This window comes from Ascochyta rabiei, chromosome 10 (genome assembly GCF_004011695.2).
Source record: "Ascochyta rabiei chromosome 10, complete sequence".
NCBI lineage: Eukaryota > Fungi > Ascomycota > Dothideomycetes > Pleosporales > Didymellaceae > Ascochyta > Ascochyta rabiei.
The window spans coordinates 1341457-1358397 of NC_082414.1; the positions used below are offsets into that span (position 1 = coordinate 1341457).

General features: G+C 55.2%; 8 protein-coding genes across 9 annotated transcripts, besides 4 other annotated features; 3 read left to right on the plus strand and 5 right to left on the minus strand.

Moving 5' to 3' along the window:
• Window positions 1–331: 331 nt before the first annotated feature.
• On the minus strand, window positions 332–1202 carry EKO05_0006549 (Nascent polypeptide-associated complex subunit beta; the record flags this gene model as incomplete). The annotated part of the gene is made up of 3 exons (XM_059636821.1): window positions 332–597; window positions 743–915; window positions 1171–1202. The coding sequence occupies 3 exons, from the start codon at window positions 1200–1202 to the stop codon at window positions 332–334; spliced, it is 471 nt and encodes a 156-aa protein (XP_059492804.1).
• Window positions 395–418: a tandem repeat.
• A 767-nt stretch (window positions 1203–1969) lies between the features above and the next one.
• Window positions 1970–2670, minus strand: EKO05_0006550 (uncharacterized protein; the record flags this gene model as incomplete). Its single annotated transcript, XM_038940390.1, has 2 exons — window positions 1970–2215; window positions 2266–2670. The coding sequence occupies 2 exons, from the start codon at window positions 2668–2670 to the stop codon at window positions 1970–1972; spliced, it is 651 nt and encodes a 216-aa protein (XP_038798044.1).
• Window positions 2671–3463: 793 nt separating this feature from the next.
• Window positions 3464–4102, minus strand: EKO05_0006551 (uncharacterized protein; the record flags this gene model as incomplete). The annotated part of the gene is made up of 2 exons (XM_038940386.1): window positions 3464–3575; window positions 3633–4102. 2 exons carry the CDS (start codon window positions 4100–4102, stop codon window positions 3464–3466), a joined length of 582 nt encoding a protein of 193 aa, XP_038798045.1.
• Window positions 4103–5024: 922 nt separating this feature from the next.
• On the plus strand, window positions 5025–7230 carry EKO05_0006552 (ferric-chelate reductase Frp1; the record flags this gene model as incomplete). The annotated part of the gene is made up of 3 exons (XM_038940552.1): window positions 5025–5604; window positions 5660–6248; window positions 6300–7230. The coding sequence occupies 3 exons, from the start codon at window positions 5025–5027 to the stop codon at window positions 7228–7230; spliced, it is 2100 nt and encodes a 699-aa protein (XP_038798046.1).
• Window positions 7231–7711: 481 nt separating this feature from the next.
• On the minus strand, window positions 7712–8238 carry EKO05_0006553 (uncharacterized protein; the record flags this gene model as incomplete). 2 transcript variants are annotated; one of them, XM_059636822.1, is made up of 5 exons in its annotated part: window positions 7712–7733; window positions 7785–7861; window positions 7928–7989; window positions 8040–8102; window positions 8202–8238. In XM_059636822.1, 5 exons carry the CDS (start codon window positions 8236–8238, stop codon window positions 7712–7714), a joined length of 261 nt encoding a protein of 86 aa, XP_059492805.1. The 2 variants fall into 2 exon arrangements, with proteins under 2 accessions (XP_059492805.1, XP_059492806.1); XM_059636823.1 differs by having other exon boundaries at window positions 7712–7861.
• A 765-nt stretch (window positions 8239–9003) lies between these two features.
• On the minus strand, window positions 9004–10405 carry EKO05_0006554 (Mannan endo-1,6-alpha-mannosidase; the record flags this gene model as incomplete). Its single annotated transcript, XM_038940341.1, has 2 exons — window positions 9004–10262; window positions 10315–10405. 2 exons carry the CDS (start codon window positions 10403–10405, stop codon window positions 9004–9006), a joined length of 1350 nt encoding a protein of 449 aa, XP_038798048.1.
• A 1055-nt stretch (window positions 10406–11460) lies between these two features.
• Window positions 11461–11541: a tandem repeat.
• Window positions 11542–11585: 44 nt separating this feature from the next.
• EKO05_0006555 (Vesicle membrane receptor protein (v-SNARE)) lies at window positions 11586–12359 on the plus strand (the record flags this gene model as incomplete). Its single annotated transcript, XM_038940530.1, has 3 exons — window positions 11586–11693; window positions 12055–12286; window positions 12337–12359. 3 exons carry the CDS (start codon window positions 11586–11588, stop codon window positions 12357–12359), a joined length of 363 nt encoding a protein of 120 aa, XP_038798049.1.
• Window positions 11711–11744: a tandem repeat.
• A 352-nt stretch (window positions 12360–12711) lies between the features above and the next one.
• Window positions 12712–12861: a tandem repeat.
• Window positions 12862–13687: 826 nt separating this feature from the next.
• On the plus strand, window positions 13688–16424 carry EKO05_0006556 (Protein arg-6, mitochondrial; the record flags this gene model as incomplete). Its single annotated transcript, XM_038940618.1, has 2 exons — window positions 13688–16075; window positions 16131–16424. The coding sequence occupies 2 exons, from the start codon at window positions 13688–13690 to the stop codon at window positions 16422–16424; spliced, it is 2682 nt and encodes an 893-aa protein (XP_038798050.1).
• Between the last annotated feature and the right edge of the window lie 517 nt (window positions 16425–16941).

Consider the following 16941-nt stretch of genomic DNA (forward strand, 5'->3'; position numbering starts at 1 on the left):
GGCTGGGAAACTGGAGTTTGGTCACTTCAAATCGCGAAAGCCACAATTGACCAGAGATATCTAGAGTCTGACTATGGCTTTGATAGGCAGGGCCAGGGGTTGAGTCTTCGCAATGCGTGCTGGGATATTTTTCATTTCATATCTTTCACGATACGCCAGTCTGATGTCCGCTATCATCGGTCCACCAGGACTGCCCAACTCAGACGAAGTTGATGACTACATGGGCTTGGTCGTGCTAGCCATGATCGTACACCCATAGACCACCGCTGCATCTCTGCGCCACGGACGCTCTACACACTCCGTTCCTCCAGCTGCTCGAGAATTAAGCACCTTACTCGACGTCAGGCTTGTTCTCGGCCGACTCGAAGTTGTCGCCAGCAACGAGGTCCGGGATGTCATCGTCATCCTCGTCGTCGTCCTTCTCGCCAGCCTCGCCCTTCTCCTTCTGCATGCTCTGGTAGCTCTCGGCGAGTTTGCGCAGCGATGCAAGCGAGTCGGGGCCGAGCTGGTTGAGGATACCGGGGACGAGCTCGGTCAGCTCCTTGTCCTCACCGGCGCCGTAGATGGCGAAGGTGTTGGCAGGTACCGAGGCGTGAACTGTGTAGCCTATGTTAGCTGATGAACTCCTCGACGTGGGTCGACTGGCAGCATCCATGTACAGCAATGCGCGTGCGCACCCGCAAGACACTTCTGACAGAGAACCTCCAATGCCGTCATGTAGAAGGGAAATGTGTGGACCCACCCTTTGGTGCCGCAAAGTGAATGACGTTGCCGTCGCTCTTGAACATGTTGACCTCCTCAATGGCCTGGATGGGCTGGACGTTCAGCTTCTTGAGCGCGCCCTGAAGCTTCTTGTCGTCGGTACCGGCCGCCCTGTGGACCTTCTTGACCTTCCTGCGGGGTGTGCCCTTGCCTCTGTTGCCCAATTAGCCTCGTGGTTCATGGTATGTATCCGCAGTGGGCTCGAATCTCGGTGTGAGTGACGTTCGCCTGGGAGTTTCCGAGGTTTGCGATGATGTACATGCGGGGCCGTTAAAATTCGTGGAAGAGGTCTGCTTACCCTATTCACACATGTTAGCCAATCCATCGCCCATTCGAGCTTTGTGCGAGACCCCTTTCGAGAGTCCATAGCTCCAAAGCGCCGGAGACAACATACCAATGCGCACCGACGCCTGCATGCGTGCCAGCTTGGCCTGATCCATATTTGCGGTTGTGGGGGGAGAGTGACTGTGGGAGGGTCTGCGGTCGATGGATCGTCAGCAAAGGGTCGAGAAAAATTCGATCGGTGCAGCTTCGAGCTTTCGGGTACGGGCGCGGTTCGGACTCACCTAGATTCGGCGTTGTGAGGCAAGACTCAGCGTGGTGTTGCGGTATGTGCGGATTGAAGCTGCGAGTCCGTGCGAGCTCGCTTGCTGTCGTCAGTTGCGGGGCAAGGTTCGCTCTACACATCATCACACGCTGCAACACACCATCTATGCCTTTCGAGCTCGAATCAGCGTCGTGCAGCATGCCACTGGCGATGCTTCTGATGGGATGGTTCATGCTATGGGCTCTGAGCGTGTTGCGCTGAACCAGGCGCTGCGCATCCCCGTCAAAAGGTCACGCCAATGAATCCCAGTTGCCTCGAATTTTAGGAGACGGTCCAAGTCCATTGAACTATCATTGCTTGCTGACAATCCTACCAATATTGCATTGCGTACTTGATATGTTTGGAGGCCGTTCGTGATACACCAAAGACCTCCAGTAAATCACCCAGAGTGGTTGCTGCGTTAAACATTTTCCATAACAGGATGCATGCTGAAAGCACATATCTAGTTGACAGTTCCTTCCACATTCAATCCAGTTTTGATGCGTGTTCACAATTTACACAGTTGAAAATTGGTATCATTAATGCAGTACAAACAGGTATCATCGATGCGAGCGCCAGGTTATTTTACCCCAGGCAAGCTGGACTTCCTCTGAGAGCCGTCTACAGCATAGCCAACCCAACCACACCGACAGCACCCAGAACCCAGGAGGCAGCCTTTGCTTGCGACGCACCGCTTGTGGAGCTCGCTGTAGGAGAAGCAGCGGCGCTTCCACTCGCACTTGTGCTGGTTGAGTTTGGGTTTCCAGAGATGTTCTCTTGGCTGACCGAGATTCCAGTACCGTTCTTGCAGTTGGTAGTGTAGTCTGACTGGGAGAGCGGGGTGTTGACCAGGTTTACGTCGGTGCACTGCGTATGTTAGCCTTGTCAGGTGATCAGATTGACCGCTGCTGGCTTACCTGGTAGAGGCCTCCCTCGCCGTGCGCGTTTGTGATGACCTGGATGGAAGCTTTTGTGCCGTCGGTGACGTTCAGGCTTGAAGGGATGCTGACGTCGCCCAAGCAGAAGTCGCCGAACCCAGATACCTGGAACTGAGGGTACAACACTACACTGAAGCCGTCTCCAGGGTTGTCGCCAACAGCCAGGTATACACCAATGTTGGTCTGCTGGTGGCCCAATTTGAGCTGTATAGGCCCGCCGCTGATGGGGAAGTTGGTGCGCTGCGACTGCACGGTATCGTAACCTCCGCAAGGGAAAGTGGGTTCCTTGTCCTCATCGAAACCACGAGATGAAGGGTAGTTGAGGTTGAAGTGGGCGAGAGCGACAGGAGCAAGCGCGAGCGCGAGGACCGATTGGGACAGCATATTAGAGTGCGAGGGCTAGTTGATTGATGTTTGGTAGGAGAGTTGAGGTAGATGAATGCTCTCGAAAACGTACAAGAGGAAGGAAAGCGAGCACAAAGTACGGTGAAGCACGAGTTTAATGAGGAAGTCCAGCTCTGGGGCGCCCTGCAGTACTTATTGCGCCGCAGCAGCAGGAACACTCTCTGTATGCCGAGCAATCCGTCTCAGGGAGTTCGCGTGGCTCGCGCGTTCGAGCCATTGAGCCTCTTGACTCCGGTCCAGACGCGCCCTTGCACACTTCCAGCAGATGAGCAAGATCTTGCATTACTGGCGGCTTCCACTAGAACACCAGATTCCATCAGCGCATGGGGCGCTAAGGTGGCCGCGGGCAAAGGTGCAGGAGCGTGAGCAAGTTTCTTACCAAAGCAGGTACGCCCGCTAGCACAAAGACAGCTAAGCGCGATATAGGCCTCACATCGATTCCGGGGTCTCGTGGACTCGGTGTAGCTTCACCGGATGGCAGAAGGGACGATTGCGGAAATTACGCGTAGAGATTCATGTTGAATCGTTCTTTGAGGACATTCAAGCTTTGACTAGCGGTTGTGGCCGACTTGGAAAACGTGAACTTCTGGTCCTGCAGCCTACTCTGATTGAACAGATCCTGCTATCACAATTTGGGTACTGTAGGTTTCAAAAAGAACCCCACGCTCTTGACTGTAGTTGCTAGTGGTTTCAGTTTATGCTCAAGCAGTATTACATTTCCATTCATCGCTAACTACGAACATTTTGAATGCTTGAACTGTAAAAAACCTCCTCACATCGCCATGCTGGCCTGGTTGTAACGTCCCAAAGCCAATTCTCCAATAAAAGTGCCTGCTAGAATGGACAAAAAGTAACCGACGTTGAATGACATAACTGCCAGCATGCTGAATGGTTGTTAGTGACTGACAGCTTGTCGGTGGAACAGTGACTGCGCAACTTACAGAAGATAACCAACACCTGTTGCAACCATCATCAACGCAGCCCGCGGAAGATCAACGCTGAATCTCCAAGGTTGGACGAGCTTCACCGGTGCTGACACAATTCGGACGTCCTCCTGCATGCCGTTCGTGGTCAGGATACCGGTCATCGAGCTCGCGTCGTTCGCCTGCTCTGCAATTGCCTTCTCCCCCGCGACGACAACATAGCGTCGCTTCATTGCGGCTTCCAATGCCTTAGCCTCGAGCAGACTCTTGACCGTGAAGATGCCGCGAAGAGTGATGGCCAGGACGATAAGGAAAATACATGTCCCTGCGTACTGTCCAGCATTCCGCGGGGTCCACGCCTCCGAGTAGAGGGGTGTGTTCGTGGCTGTGAAGAAGGCCATCATCATTCCGCTATGGCTCGAGGCCGAGCCTCCCATGTCCATATCGCTCATATCCATGCCTGCCATTTCATCGCCGTGAGCAACCATTGTGATGTATGTGAAGGTAAAAAAGGATTAAAGGGTGGTAATCCAACGGGAGTTTCGAGTATACTGAGGGGTAAACAGGTGAGTTCCAGACTGACCTTCGTGTATGGGACTGGGCGACGATCGCTTAAAAGTACCGACGTAGGTTCCACTCGGCTGATTACAATAGAACTCTCAGCATTAACGCATAGGATAGATGTGTCGCGTGTAGAAGAGCGCAAATGCGTTGGTTGCTGTGTCAGTCAAGGGTGGACAAGCCCAGGCTGAGGCGCGAAGTGTATGAGACCTAAATCAGACTTGCTCACCGTGGCACCTACCACAAAACGCATGGCGAGTGCTCGGCTTTCCAAAGTGCTCAGCTGGGGAGGGCCTGCTTTCGGCCTGTCTGGCTGCGGAGATTGCAGCGACGTTCAAAGAGCCGTGGTAGGAAGGAGCAACTTTGAGCAGATTTAGCCGCAAGGGGCTAGCGTTTGATGCTTGATTCACGCCACAAACCAGCGCGATGCTCTAGGCCTCCACTCACAGGCTAGCAAACATGCATCGAGAGAGCAGATTCTGGCGCGCCGTGCGGTAGCATGCCGCCTGTTACTAGGGCCGTGGCTGACGGCAACAGTGAATCCGTCTTTATCGGTCGGGTTGACATACGCCACTTTCCATGTACCACAACTCCGGTGCTGAACCACTCGAACAGACCTTCATTCCAAGTGTCATCGTTCTGACCTTCGACACCAACCTCCCCAATACAGTCTGACGACGTGGCCGGAGCTGTGACTGCAACCATGCGATAGCGAAGAGAACTACCCAACACCCACCCTACTACGACAAAAAGCGACGGTCTGGAATCATCGCAACGTTGCCGATCGGAGTCAAAAAAAAAACCAAATCGAAAACAACATCTATCGGCATTGACCGGTACTGAAACATCATGAGCCACAACCATGGTGGCATGTCGATGGGCTCTATGGCCCTGCCTGCCCTTCCAGAGTTTCCCAAGTTCTATTACGCCGTTGTAGGGAGCGCAGTTGCTGTTGCCACCCTAGCCAACATTTACAACCATATTCTGTACAGACAAAGACTGTCTGCAGCAAGAGCAGGAACGTTGTCGCCCGCGAAACCAAAGTCCTGGTTCCCACGGTGGAACGCGACGATATTCGCTGTGACGCGAGAAGCGTCCAACTACTCGGTCAGATTACCACTTAAAGGTCGATCTCTGAGATTGCCTACCTTCGGCCGAACGAGCTTGGTTCTGGCCAACATGATTGTCTTGCTTGTACTTTGTTTCTATGGGCTCAACCTTACCAATCAGTTTCAAAAAGAAAACGTCGGGTTTCGATGCGGTGTTGTGACGATTGGTCAATTGCCGCTCATCTTCTTACTCTCCGGAAAAAACAACATTATCGGGTGGTTGACTGGTGTCAGTTACGAGCGCTTGAACTGGCTGCACCGATGGGCCGCCAGGTGTATGCTTTTGACTGCTACAATACACATGGGCTATTTCTTCAGTGGTACGTCATCTTCTCTGGTCATCTACCTACCTTGTCTCTGCTAACGATACTGCAGCTTGGGCTCCCTACGACTACATTGGCGCTCAGTTCAAACAGAACAATCTCGTGTGGCGTGGACTGGCGGCCTGGTGCGTGCTGGTATGGATCAACTTAAGTTCTACAACACCCATCCGCGGATGGAATTATGAGTTATTCGTGGTTCAACACGTAGCTTCGTTCGCGCTGTTTATTGGCTTCGTCTACATCCACGCACCACCTGAGCTAAAAGGCTATGTGTGGGCAGCAGTTGCTCTCTTCTTCTTCGATCGCATCTTCCGAGCTCTGCGAGTCGTGTATGCCAACCTCTCAATATTCCATCCGTCACGAACGCGGGATGGGCTGTGGACATGCAAGGCCGAGTTCACACCATTGTCTCACGATACCACACGGATCACCGTCACAAATCCACCCATAAGCTGGTGTCCTGGCCAACACGTGTTCTTGTCATGTCAAGGCATCGCTCCTTTACAGAATCACCCATTCACTATCGCATCCATTCCCGAAGACGGCAAGATGGAGTTCTTGGTCAAAGCTCAATCTGGAGGAACAAGGCGCTTCTTCAAACATGCCCAAAAATCGCAAGGCTTGTTTGATAAAGATTCAAGGTATGCCCCTGTCGTGAACGATATGACCCACTATTGTTGACAATTCTCAAGACCAAAAACTGTCACCGTCGAAGGTCCATACGGGCGTCATAGACCGCTTCGCCAATTCGACAGCGTGGTGTTGCTCGCGGGAAGCACTGGCGCAACGTTTACTGTGCCATTGCTTCGAGATGTTGTACAAGGCTGGAGAGAGAACAATGAACGCCCCGCAACAGCTTCGTCTTTGTTCTCGTCGCCAAAGGGCGCAGTCACGCGCCATGTTCGTTTCGTATGGGTTGTCAAGAGCCGAGGCCAGCTGGAGATGTTTTCCGAGCAACTGTCATCTGCATACTCGGATTTCCAGACTCTGCAGGAGCAGATGAGAGGTCTCAAGCTGGAGGTGACGGTATACGTTACCTGTGACGAATCTTTCACCGAAGAGCACAGGTCGTTGCTCTCCAACGTGACAGCACCGAAGACTTCCTCTACCCTGAAAAGCAAGGCAGTTGAACATGGTGTAGTGGAAGTTCGCAGCCGTGCATCAGGCGAGGGACAGGACATGAAGGACATGAAAGACGAAGCCAAAGAGCTCACAACAATATCTTCCCGCTCAACGGACGAAGAAACTAACGCATGCTGCTGCCGCGCCACCGTCGAAGAAGCCTCCACCTCCACCCCGAAACCATGCTGCTGCAGCACGTCTGCCAACGCAGCACCCCGCTCCAGCACCCGCACCAGCACATCCTCGACTCCGCCATCCCGGAAGCAAACCCTCCTCGTGCACCCCTCTATTCAGATCTTCAGCGGCCGGCCGCAAATCAAAGACATCATCCGCCGCTCGCTCGAGCAAGCCCTCGGCGAGTCTGCAGTCGTGGTGTGCGGGCCGCAGGGCCTGCTCAGCGATGTCAAGCAGAGCGTGGTCGAGCTGAGTGATGAGCGGGCTGTGCACAAGGGGACCGGGGCGCAGGGTGTGTACTCGCATACAGAGGGGTTTGGGTATTAGCCGATAGTCAAATAGCAGTGTATCACAACGATCATTAGTCGAAGCTGTCTGATTCTTTGTACGTATGTGGGCGACTTGGTGCACTGTTCTTTGTTACTTGCCGGCTCTAACACCGACTTTGTAGTCAAAGAGAGATTTGTACAGGATAATTGTGTGGCATGAATCTTCAGATATTGACTGTCCTCTGCCCATCAGATCCTGGCTACGGGGAGATGGCGGTCGTGGCAGAGATGTGCATTGTTGAATGTTGACGGCTGTGTGGCTTCCTGTGTTCCCTTGGACGAAAACGAATATTCTATTACGACCCAAGGACACGATGGAAAAGTAAGCTCGGGCAGAAGAGGTGTACGAGACGATGCTGATTTCGTCAGGGACCCGGAAACTGCAACATAACCAGATTCTGTGCGAGACCTGCTTCTGTCCCTTCACACACTCAAGGCCTGGTGTTATCAAGACACGGTGCCATAACTTCTTGGCATTCTTATATCTTCGAAGACGTGGGCCTGATGGCACTGTTCAACGTCTGGTCTCCCTACATAATCGCAGTCGCTTACTTGTTCAGCTCCTCAGCCCGCTTCTTGAGCTCCTCCTTGCTTGCCGCCTCAGGCAGGTTGTCTGCGTGGACAGGGCCCTGTCTACCGGTTAGCCTCCATCCTTGATATTGTATCCTGTCCATCAGTGACGGTGGAGATCGTACCGGGTTGGCCCTGTGAGCGTTGGCGGCAACAGATCCTCCGCTTGTGGCCTGGTTGTCCTCATCTACATGTTGCATCAGTGCTTGCAGCCGGTGGTCTTGCAGTGGTTCGTACTGTGAAGCTCGTGGGAGGATGCGTTGGAGTCCTTGGACTCCTTGGCTACCTTGTCGGTGATGCCTGAGATGGTTAGCAGAAGCACCAAGTACACAAGTAAGAACGGCATGTTGGGTTGCCAGGCAGTGGGTGCAGCGGACGGTAGTGGCGAGGGAGACGTACTGCCGGTGGTGGTCTCTTCAGCTGAGTGGACTGGCATGTTGGCTGTTCTGTTGGCTGTTGGTCTTCTTGTCTAACACGTGTGGGCCTCCGATGTCTAGGAACGCCGCTGCGAAGTTTGGGGCGTCGTGTACTTTGAGGTCTTGAAGCTTAGGTAGCTGTATATGTGTGTCTTTGACGACAGGTGCGGCTGTTTTGCGAGTCTCAAGATAAGAGTGGATTTGGCCCAGAAGCTCTGGTGACGGTGGCATATTTATAAAGCAGGCACGAGTAGTGCGGAGCTCGCGCGTCAGGAGGGCTGTTGCCGCCTGGTGACGTAGGAGAGGATGGTGAGATGGGCTTGGAAGGTGGGGCATGGAGCATCTAGGCAGGTGCTTTGGGTTAGTGCGGGGTGAGCTGGGGGTGGGTATCTCGTGTCGCCATCGTTGTGTATACTGGTAATGACCGGAAGACACGGGCTCCATGTTGTGCTGTGGCGGTTAGGGTTCTAAGAGTGCGAGCGTGGTAAAGCATCGAGTGACAGGCTTGAAGCTTCAGCAGTCATGGCTATCGCGCAGTAAAGTGTATGGTTCTAGAATCCGAAATGTACGAGCTACAGATCCCGGTGGGGGGTTGGTTTGAACGCCTTCGACTCCAAATTCAAATAAACATGATTATAGGCCCAGCAAGGCAGACCGACTGGATGCCGAGGGTGTGCCCTAGTGTATCGCAGAATATAACAGTGCAAGGAAGCGCCCGCATGTCGTGCAGACGATGTGTAGACGCATAGTAGGTACACTGTCAAGTCGTACAAGTAGGTGCGTGCTTATGAAATCATCCACCAGGCACCAGAAACAATAGAAACCAGGACGATGATGGTCAGGATGCTAGCGCCGGCCTTGTCGCCGGTCGTTACGGCGTTGAACGAGACAGGCGTCTGAGGCACATCTGCACCGGCGTTGGGGTTGGATGCGGAGACACCGCCGTTGTTTTGCGTTGCAGGCCCGCCAACTGTGGGATAAAGGAGAGCCTGAACAACCTCCAGGGCAGCCATCTGCTCACCAACACCGAAGCTACCGTCGTTCACACCGTTGTCGATCCATCGAAGACCACAAGAGGTCTGGTTCGCGCCTCCAATGCACTGTGCAGCAGCAGCTTTGGCCGAAGCCTGAAGCAGCGGGTCAATGTACTGGCGCGTCCATGGTGCAATGAGCGCAGTGTATCCCATCCAGCGGGCGAGGTAGGCCTTGAAAGAACGCTGGTCGACATCGCATTTGCCGTTGTTCTCGCAGGCGACCTCGGTCATGACGCTGTCCTTGAAGAAGACTCCGGCACCGTCAATGAGACCCTTCAGGCGAGTCCTCCAGAGGTCGCTCTGCGTCACGTTCCACATGGCAGCAGCTCCAGCCATGTGTACACCGGCATTGTAGGTCCACTGGATGTGGTTGATGGTCGAGCAGTTCTGGGTGTCGTCGGTACCGTCGTAGAAGTGGTAGTCCTGGCTCATGAGGCCAACAGACAGCTCCCAGTCCCAGGCCTGTTCAGCCCAGTTTGCGTACGTATCGTTGCCAAGGTACTTGTAAAGACGTGCAGCAATGTTAAAGAAGCAACCGTTGGAAATGGTGTTCTTGTAGTTGTAACCGTTGTTGAAGGTGAAGATCTGCCACCTCAACCCTCCTCCGCAGGTCTGGTTGTCCCAGCGATCCTTTTGGGTATTGAAGACAGCCTGAGCAAGGGCGAGCCAAGAAGGCTGACCGCTTCCCAGGTCGGGTAGTTTGTTCTCCGCAGCAGACATGGCGGCCATTCCCCAGAAAGCCTGGTCGTCGTTTCCGAGCGTCTTGGTCTGGTTGGCCGGCATGAAGGCGCTGTAGTCTCCAATCTGGTGCTGCAGAGCCTGCGTTGTGATGGCGTTGTACTGGTCGTCGCCAGTGTAGTACCAGTAGTCGATGAGGGCGTTGAACATGGCACCGCACTCCCACCAGTAGTATGGATCCGGCAGGTTTCCAGGTGTGTCGCCGACACGGTCACCGGTGTAGTAGGACCGCATGTTGGCGGACAGCGCCTTTGCGGCCGACTTGATATTGTCTGTACATGGTTACGTTAACAGGCATTGCGCCAAGCCAGCGAGCAAGCGTACCGGGCGAGTTGACGTCCAGCTGGATAGCGCCCACACCAGACAGGAGCAAGCTCGAGGCTCCTATGGCCCCGAGAGCAGCGGCGAGCTTCATGGTGTGCGAGCCAAAGGCGCAGTGTAGTGAATGGAGAGGGAGGCGAGAAGTTGCCCAGAGTCAAGCGCCAGGCTTGGTACTAACCAAGGCGCCGCGCGGCCAGGGTGGGAAATGGTGGACGCCGGGTTGAAACGAGCGACAGAATCCGGGGCAGAAAAGCGCGTGCGGAAGCAAGGCCCGGTGCAGGTGCGAGAGGATGAGAGAGTGCTGTGCGGTTGTGCTGTGCGCGGAGGCGGAGGGTGTTGAAAGAGTGTGGTTGCTGTTAGTGAAGGGCAGAAGGGCTGGACGGCGCGCTCAGGAGTCCGCCGGAGCCAGTCGTGGTGAACGGCACCAGCGGGTGCGCAGCCAGCCCTGGAGAGGGCGAGGGCGAGAGACGGCGCCAACGACCGTCATGGCCGCCGTCCGCAAACCGACACTGGGGTGCATGAGGCACCATCAAGTTGGCAGTGATGCATTTCAGGGTGGACGTCTACTATGTGCTTCCCTCCTCCCAATCCAGCTCCAGCATGCTTCACACCAAGCACCTGCAGCAACGTGACCAATGCCAGCAGTCTTGGTAAAGGCTTGAGCAGCGCTCGGGGACGGACAGACAGACGTGCGAACAGACCAGACAGACGTGCGAACAGACCAGACAGACGTGCGAACAGACGTGCGAACAGACCAGATAGACGTGCGAACAGACCAGACAGACCCCGTGCCGGCGATTACGAGGCCGGCGCTGTTAATTTCGGCCTCTTTGTTGCCACGCCAGCTGCTCGCCTTTCGTACTCTAGGCTGGCTGGCACGTGATGTCGTCACCGTCGTCGCCGAGCAGAGGAGCTGGCCTGCCAACAGGAATAAAGGCTGCTGCACGCTCCTGGGCTATTCTGCGCTCTCCCGCGTCTCTGTCACACGTATTCGCATTCCAGGAAAAATCGTGGTTGTCTTGGGTTTCACGCCGCATCAGCCTCCAAGCTCAGACAGCGTGTGTTTTGCCCTTGCCCTTGCCCTTGCCCAGCCATCAGCAAGCCAGGCAGCGGTCCAGCTGCTCCGCCTTCTTCCTCGGCGCGCCCAACCACCACACCACATCACACCCACCACACCACCTCCACGCCCATCACCCTAACGACTTTCACGACATCACCCATCACCACCCCCGTCGCACGCCAGCAACCCGTCTTCTACATCCACCACCGCCACAATGGCCGACCGCGAGCAGCCCTACGACCCCTACATCCCTTCTGCCGGCGCCGGCCAGCAGGGCGCCCAAGGCCAGAATGGCAACGTGCGCACTGCCGCTCTCCAGGCGGTATGTTAGCAACTCCTCCACCACCACCTCCACCACCACCACCACCACCACGCTCCGAGGAGTGCAGAGTGCACCTGTGACGGCCACAGTGTAGTGAAGCAGAGTCGGCGCAGCAGTCGAGATGCAGAAGCTAGTGGTGGACCTGCAGAGACATGACATCAGCCCTGCGGCTATCACAGAAGACGTTGCACGCTCACGCAGGCTTGTCCTTTCGCGGTGCAATACGCACTGTGAGCTATGCTCTGCGCGCTTGACTGGTGCACACTCTGCTTCGTGACCTGTGCCTCTCTGTGTTGTCGACCTATGCACACTCTACGCTCCTTGGCCACCCCCATTAGGCAGCTGCTAATGCCTGGAACAGGAAATCGACAGCACCGTCGGCATCATGCGCGACAACATCAACAAGGTCTCTGAGCGTGGGGCCCGCCTGGACTCGCTGCAAGACAAGACGGACAACCTCGCCGTCTCCGCACAGGGGTTCCGAAGGGGCGCGAACCGTGTACGCAAGCAGATGTGGTGGAAGGACATGAAGATGCGCATGTGCCTCATTGTCGGCATCATCATTTTGCTCATTGTCATCATTGTCCCTGCTGGTGAGTGCTGCACAGACTGCCGTCATGGCCCGAAAACTGACACCAGACAGTCGTTGCGACGCACAAGAAATAAACGTCTTTACGCCAGATACCATGAAAACACCCGATATAATAATCGCGTAGCGGCGGACAGCTGCACGGCCACGAGGTCGGGAGCGTGGCACCCACGTGCGCTGCATTTTATGACACCCTGTAGGATTTATGTCTACGACTGTTTGGGAGCGAGGCTCGCTTTCCTGTCTTTCTTTGCATTTGGACGACCGGCATGGGACGCAGCCCTGCGCCATGGTGCCTGGCACTGCTCTCTTACGATATGATACCTTAAGAGCGGTTCTGGGCATGGCCGGGAGACGTTCACAATGGAGTTCGAATGCTTTACACTCGTCTTCTTGTCCATAGTCAATTGCACAATGTTCATTTGGTGTTGTGCTTGTATATGGTGTGCTGTTCTTGTGTGCTGTGTGCTGTATAGTATATGTTGTTCTTATGTGCTGTATGTTGTGTGCTGTGTGTTGTGTGCTGTATGTTGTGTGCTGTGTGTTGTGTGCTGTATGTTGTGTGCTGTATATTGTGTGATAAATCTTCCATGCTGTATCTTCTATGTTGTATCTTCTGTGCTGTACCTCACGTGCTTGCATGTTCAGGTGCGTGATTTAGCTGGCGCCTGCCATTACAGTGCAGTCTGCAGGGCCACGGCACAGCGTTCCGTACCCTCCAAACCTCGGCCATGCAGGTGTAATCGCGCAACCATGGATCTCTCCTACACGCTGCCAGGTCAGTCGTCGTCAGGTACGCTGATTCCAATGACGTCCCACAACACTCTCAGTGGGTACACCTCTCAACGCAGATCCACAGTACATGGACCTAGCCAAGTTCAGGTCTAGCCAGACAACTGCCTTCCAGATAAGCTGTCAGTGGTATTTTCAATATGTCGCTCACGCCAGTCTGCCACGCGGTTCCATGCACAAAAACAACGCACGGCTGGTCATGGTCAGGCATGTTCAGAGCAACCGACGCGGTGAGGCCTTTCGGCTTCGGCCAGACATGCTAGTGGCTTTTTATCAGATCCTTCCATCTGATTAAACCGACTCCACCAGACACGGGCGGTGCCCTTCTCGCTCACGGCTTGCGGCCGAGGAAGGCAATTCTGCTAGGCGACCTACGGCTGCGGCCAATAAGCCGGCGGTTCCCCAGACGCAGGCCAGGGATTGTCGCGCCACTTGCGGGATAGATGGTGGAGGCTGCGTGCGTTATCGGAAGCGAAATTTATAGCTCCCAAGCTGTCCAGCGTCATTCTTGCCCATCTGTCTGACTCTTCTTCCCTTATCCACCTGCCAGCCCGCCCTCCCTCGGCCTCGCACCCCTCGAGCAGCCTGTTCCAAGCCCAGCGAGACGGTCACCATGCAGGGCGTCGTACGAGCCGGTGCGCGCGCAGCAGCACGCTCGTCCCGCCAGATAGTTGCGGCTTCTGGTCGACGGACCCTCCCTCGCGCCCTCGTCGCCAGCACCACACCGAGCCGCCTGTACACGACGGGCGACGGCCAGAAGTCGTCCGTCTACGCCGCCTTCCTGAACCTGCTCGCCAGCGCCAGCTCCCGCAGGGAAGTCGACCAGTACCTCGGCCAGTTCCGCTCCGTCAAGCCGCACCAGTTCGCCGTAGTCAAGGTAGGAGGCGCCATCCTCACCGACTATCTCGATGAGCTGTGCTTCGCTCTGCAGCAGCTGCATGCTATTGGCCTGTACCCCATCATCGTCCACGGCGCTGGCCCCCAGATGAACCAGACGCTCCTGGACTCGGGCGTAGAGCCAGACTTCATCGATGGCATCCGAGTTACAGACAAGAAGACGCTGGGCATTGCGCGCAAGCTCTTCCTCGAGGCAAACATGGACCTGGTCATGACGCTGAAGAGGAACTGGAACGTCCCTGCACGTCCCATCACCGCCGGTGCTCTGCAGGCAGACTACCTCGACAAGGAGAAGTGGAAGTACGTCGGCAACATCACCAAGATCAACCCCAGGGCCATCATGGATGCCATCGAGAACAAGGAACTGCCCATTCTGTGCTCCATGGCTGAGACCGAGGATGGCCAGATCCTCAACGTCAACGCCGATGTCGTCGCTGCCGCTCTCGCCCGCGAGTTCGAGCCCATGAAGGTCATCTACTTGTCCGAGAAGGGTGGCCTGTTCAACGCCGAGACTGGCAAGCTCATCTCCCACATCAATCTGGAGGGCGAGTACGACAGCTACCTGAAGCAGCCTTGGGTCAGGTATGGCACCAAGCTCAAGATTGTAGAGGCGAAGAAGCTCTTGGACGGTCTTCCTCGCACGTCGAGTGTCGCCATCACCCACCCTCAAAACCTCGGAAAGGAGCTGTTCACACACACCGGAGGCGGCACCCTGATCCGCAACGGCGGCAGCGTCAAGGAGGTCAGCAAGTTCGAGGACCTCGACGTCAATGTTCTGTCCCAGGCATTGGCTAGGGAGCACGGAGGCGCCGAGGCCAGCAACGCGGTCAGCAAGTACATTGAGAACCTCAAGACACGCCCCTTCGAGGCGTTCTTCGACGATGCCATGGGTGTCGTTGCCATTGTATACCCTCCCGGAAAGGACGGCGAGTTTGCTCAGCTGTCCACTTTCACAACCACAAAGGACGCTTTCCTCACCAACGTTTCGGATCTAGTGTTTGAGCGCATGAAGCAGAAGTACCCCAAGATGTACTGGGTCGTTGAGAGCCAAGAGCAGAACCTCGTCAAGTGGAATCTCGAGAAGACTGATGGTTTCCTCCGCCGCGAGAAGGAGATCTTCTGCTGGTGGGGATCCGCAGAGTCTTCTGAGATATTCGGTCTTCTGGAGAGCTACTCAAAGCAGGGTCGCTCCATTCTCAAGGACAGCTTGGAGTCGCAGTTCAGGAGGGCAGCAGACTTTGTCGCAGGCTTGAAGCAGGGTCAGCAGACTCGTAGCTTCTCGACCATTGCTGGATCACGAACAATGGGTCAGTCTTCCAGGCCGTCGTTGCGAGAGAGCAAGATCGCACCAGCTGCATCCTGTGGTTTTGCAACCACCGCATCACTCTCCCAAGATTCCACCAACCCTAACCCACCCTACGGCAACAAATTTGCAAGCAAGGATTTTCCCTCCAAGGTCGCACTCATTGGTGCCCGTGGATACACTGGTCAGGCACTCATCGACCTTCTAAACAAGCACCCCAACATGGATCTGCGCCACGTGTCATCGCGTGAGCTCAATGGCCAGAAGCTCGAGGGCTACACCAAGCGCCAAATCACATACGAGAATCTCTCGCCTGATGACGTTGAGCAGCTGGCCAAGAAGGGCGAAGTGGACTGCTGGGTCATGGCTCTCCCCAACGGTGTTTGCAAGCCTTTTGTAGATGCCATTGAGAGATCTGGTAACCAGGAGTCTGTCATTGTAGACCTGAGTGCAGACTACCGATTTGACGACAAGTGGACTTACGGTCTCCCTGAGCTGATCCCCCGCCGTAAGATTGATGGCGCCACGCGGATAGCCAACCCCGGCTGCTACGCGACTGCCGCTCAGCTTGGTATCGCGCCTCTTCTCGAATTCATCGGCGGCCAGCCCACCGTCTTCGGTGTCTCTGGATACTCAGGAGCAGGCACAAAGCCCAGTCCCAAGAACGATGTGAACAACCTCACCAACAACTTGATTCCTTACAGCTTAGTAGACCATATCCACGAGAAGGAGATATCGAGGCAACTGGGTACTGAGGTAGCGTTCATCCCTCACGTCGCTGTTTGGTTCCAGGGTATCCACGTAAGTTCTAACCACCGCCGCATACCTCTGTGCCAAACTCACTGACGCCCCTTAGCACACCATCTCCATCCCTCTTAACCGCACAATGACCTCGCGCGACATTCGCAACCTGTATCAAGACCGCTACGCCGGCGAGAAGCTGGTCAAGATTGTCGGCGAGTCGCCGCTCGTCAAGAACATCTCCGGCAAGCACGGTGTTGAGATTGGTGGCTTTGCTGTCCACAGCTCAGGCAAGCGTGTTGTCGTCAACGCTACCATTGACAACTTGCTCAAGGGTGCTGCGACACAGTGTCTGCAGAACATGAACTTGGCGCTCGGATACGGCGAGTACGAGGGCATCCCTTACTAGATGGATGGGATCTTGGAGGACTCGTTGGCATTTTAAGAAAAAGATCGGAGTGTGTACGACCCTGTCGTCAGTCAGGATGCACGTTTGGGGCTGACCGAGGGCGAAATAGAAGAAGTCAAGGTTGTGTAAGGCAGAAAGCCAAGAACCAAGCATGAGGGCGCGAGTTGGTTGGCGGCGCAAAGCACCATTAGACATGGCTGTTCCCTTGTACATATCCACATTGTACTGCTTGTACGGTATAGAGCGTTTGCGCGCTAGCAATTGTTGGGTTCATATTTCAAACCCTGCCCATCTTTTCACGTGGTGAAGCGCTTCCATGTATTCATCCTTGCAAGGACCTGTGCCTGGATTCTGACACCTGGCACAGAACCGCTGTGGAAGTGCGATGATCTCGGTCTTCGGCAATGCAGACAAGACAGACAGGCGTGGGGCGTGGTTGACAACCTTGCTTTGCCGCATTACCCTGCGCAATGTTGGCGGCTAGCAAACATGGACTGAGACCTGACTGTTGTGACGA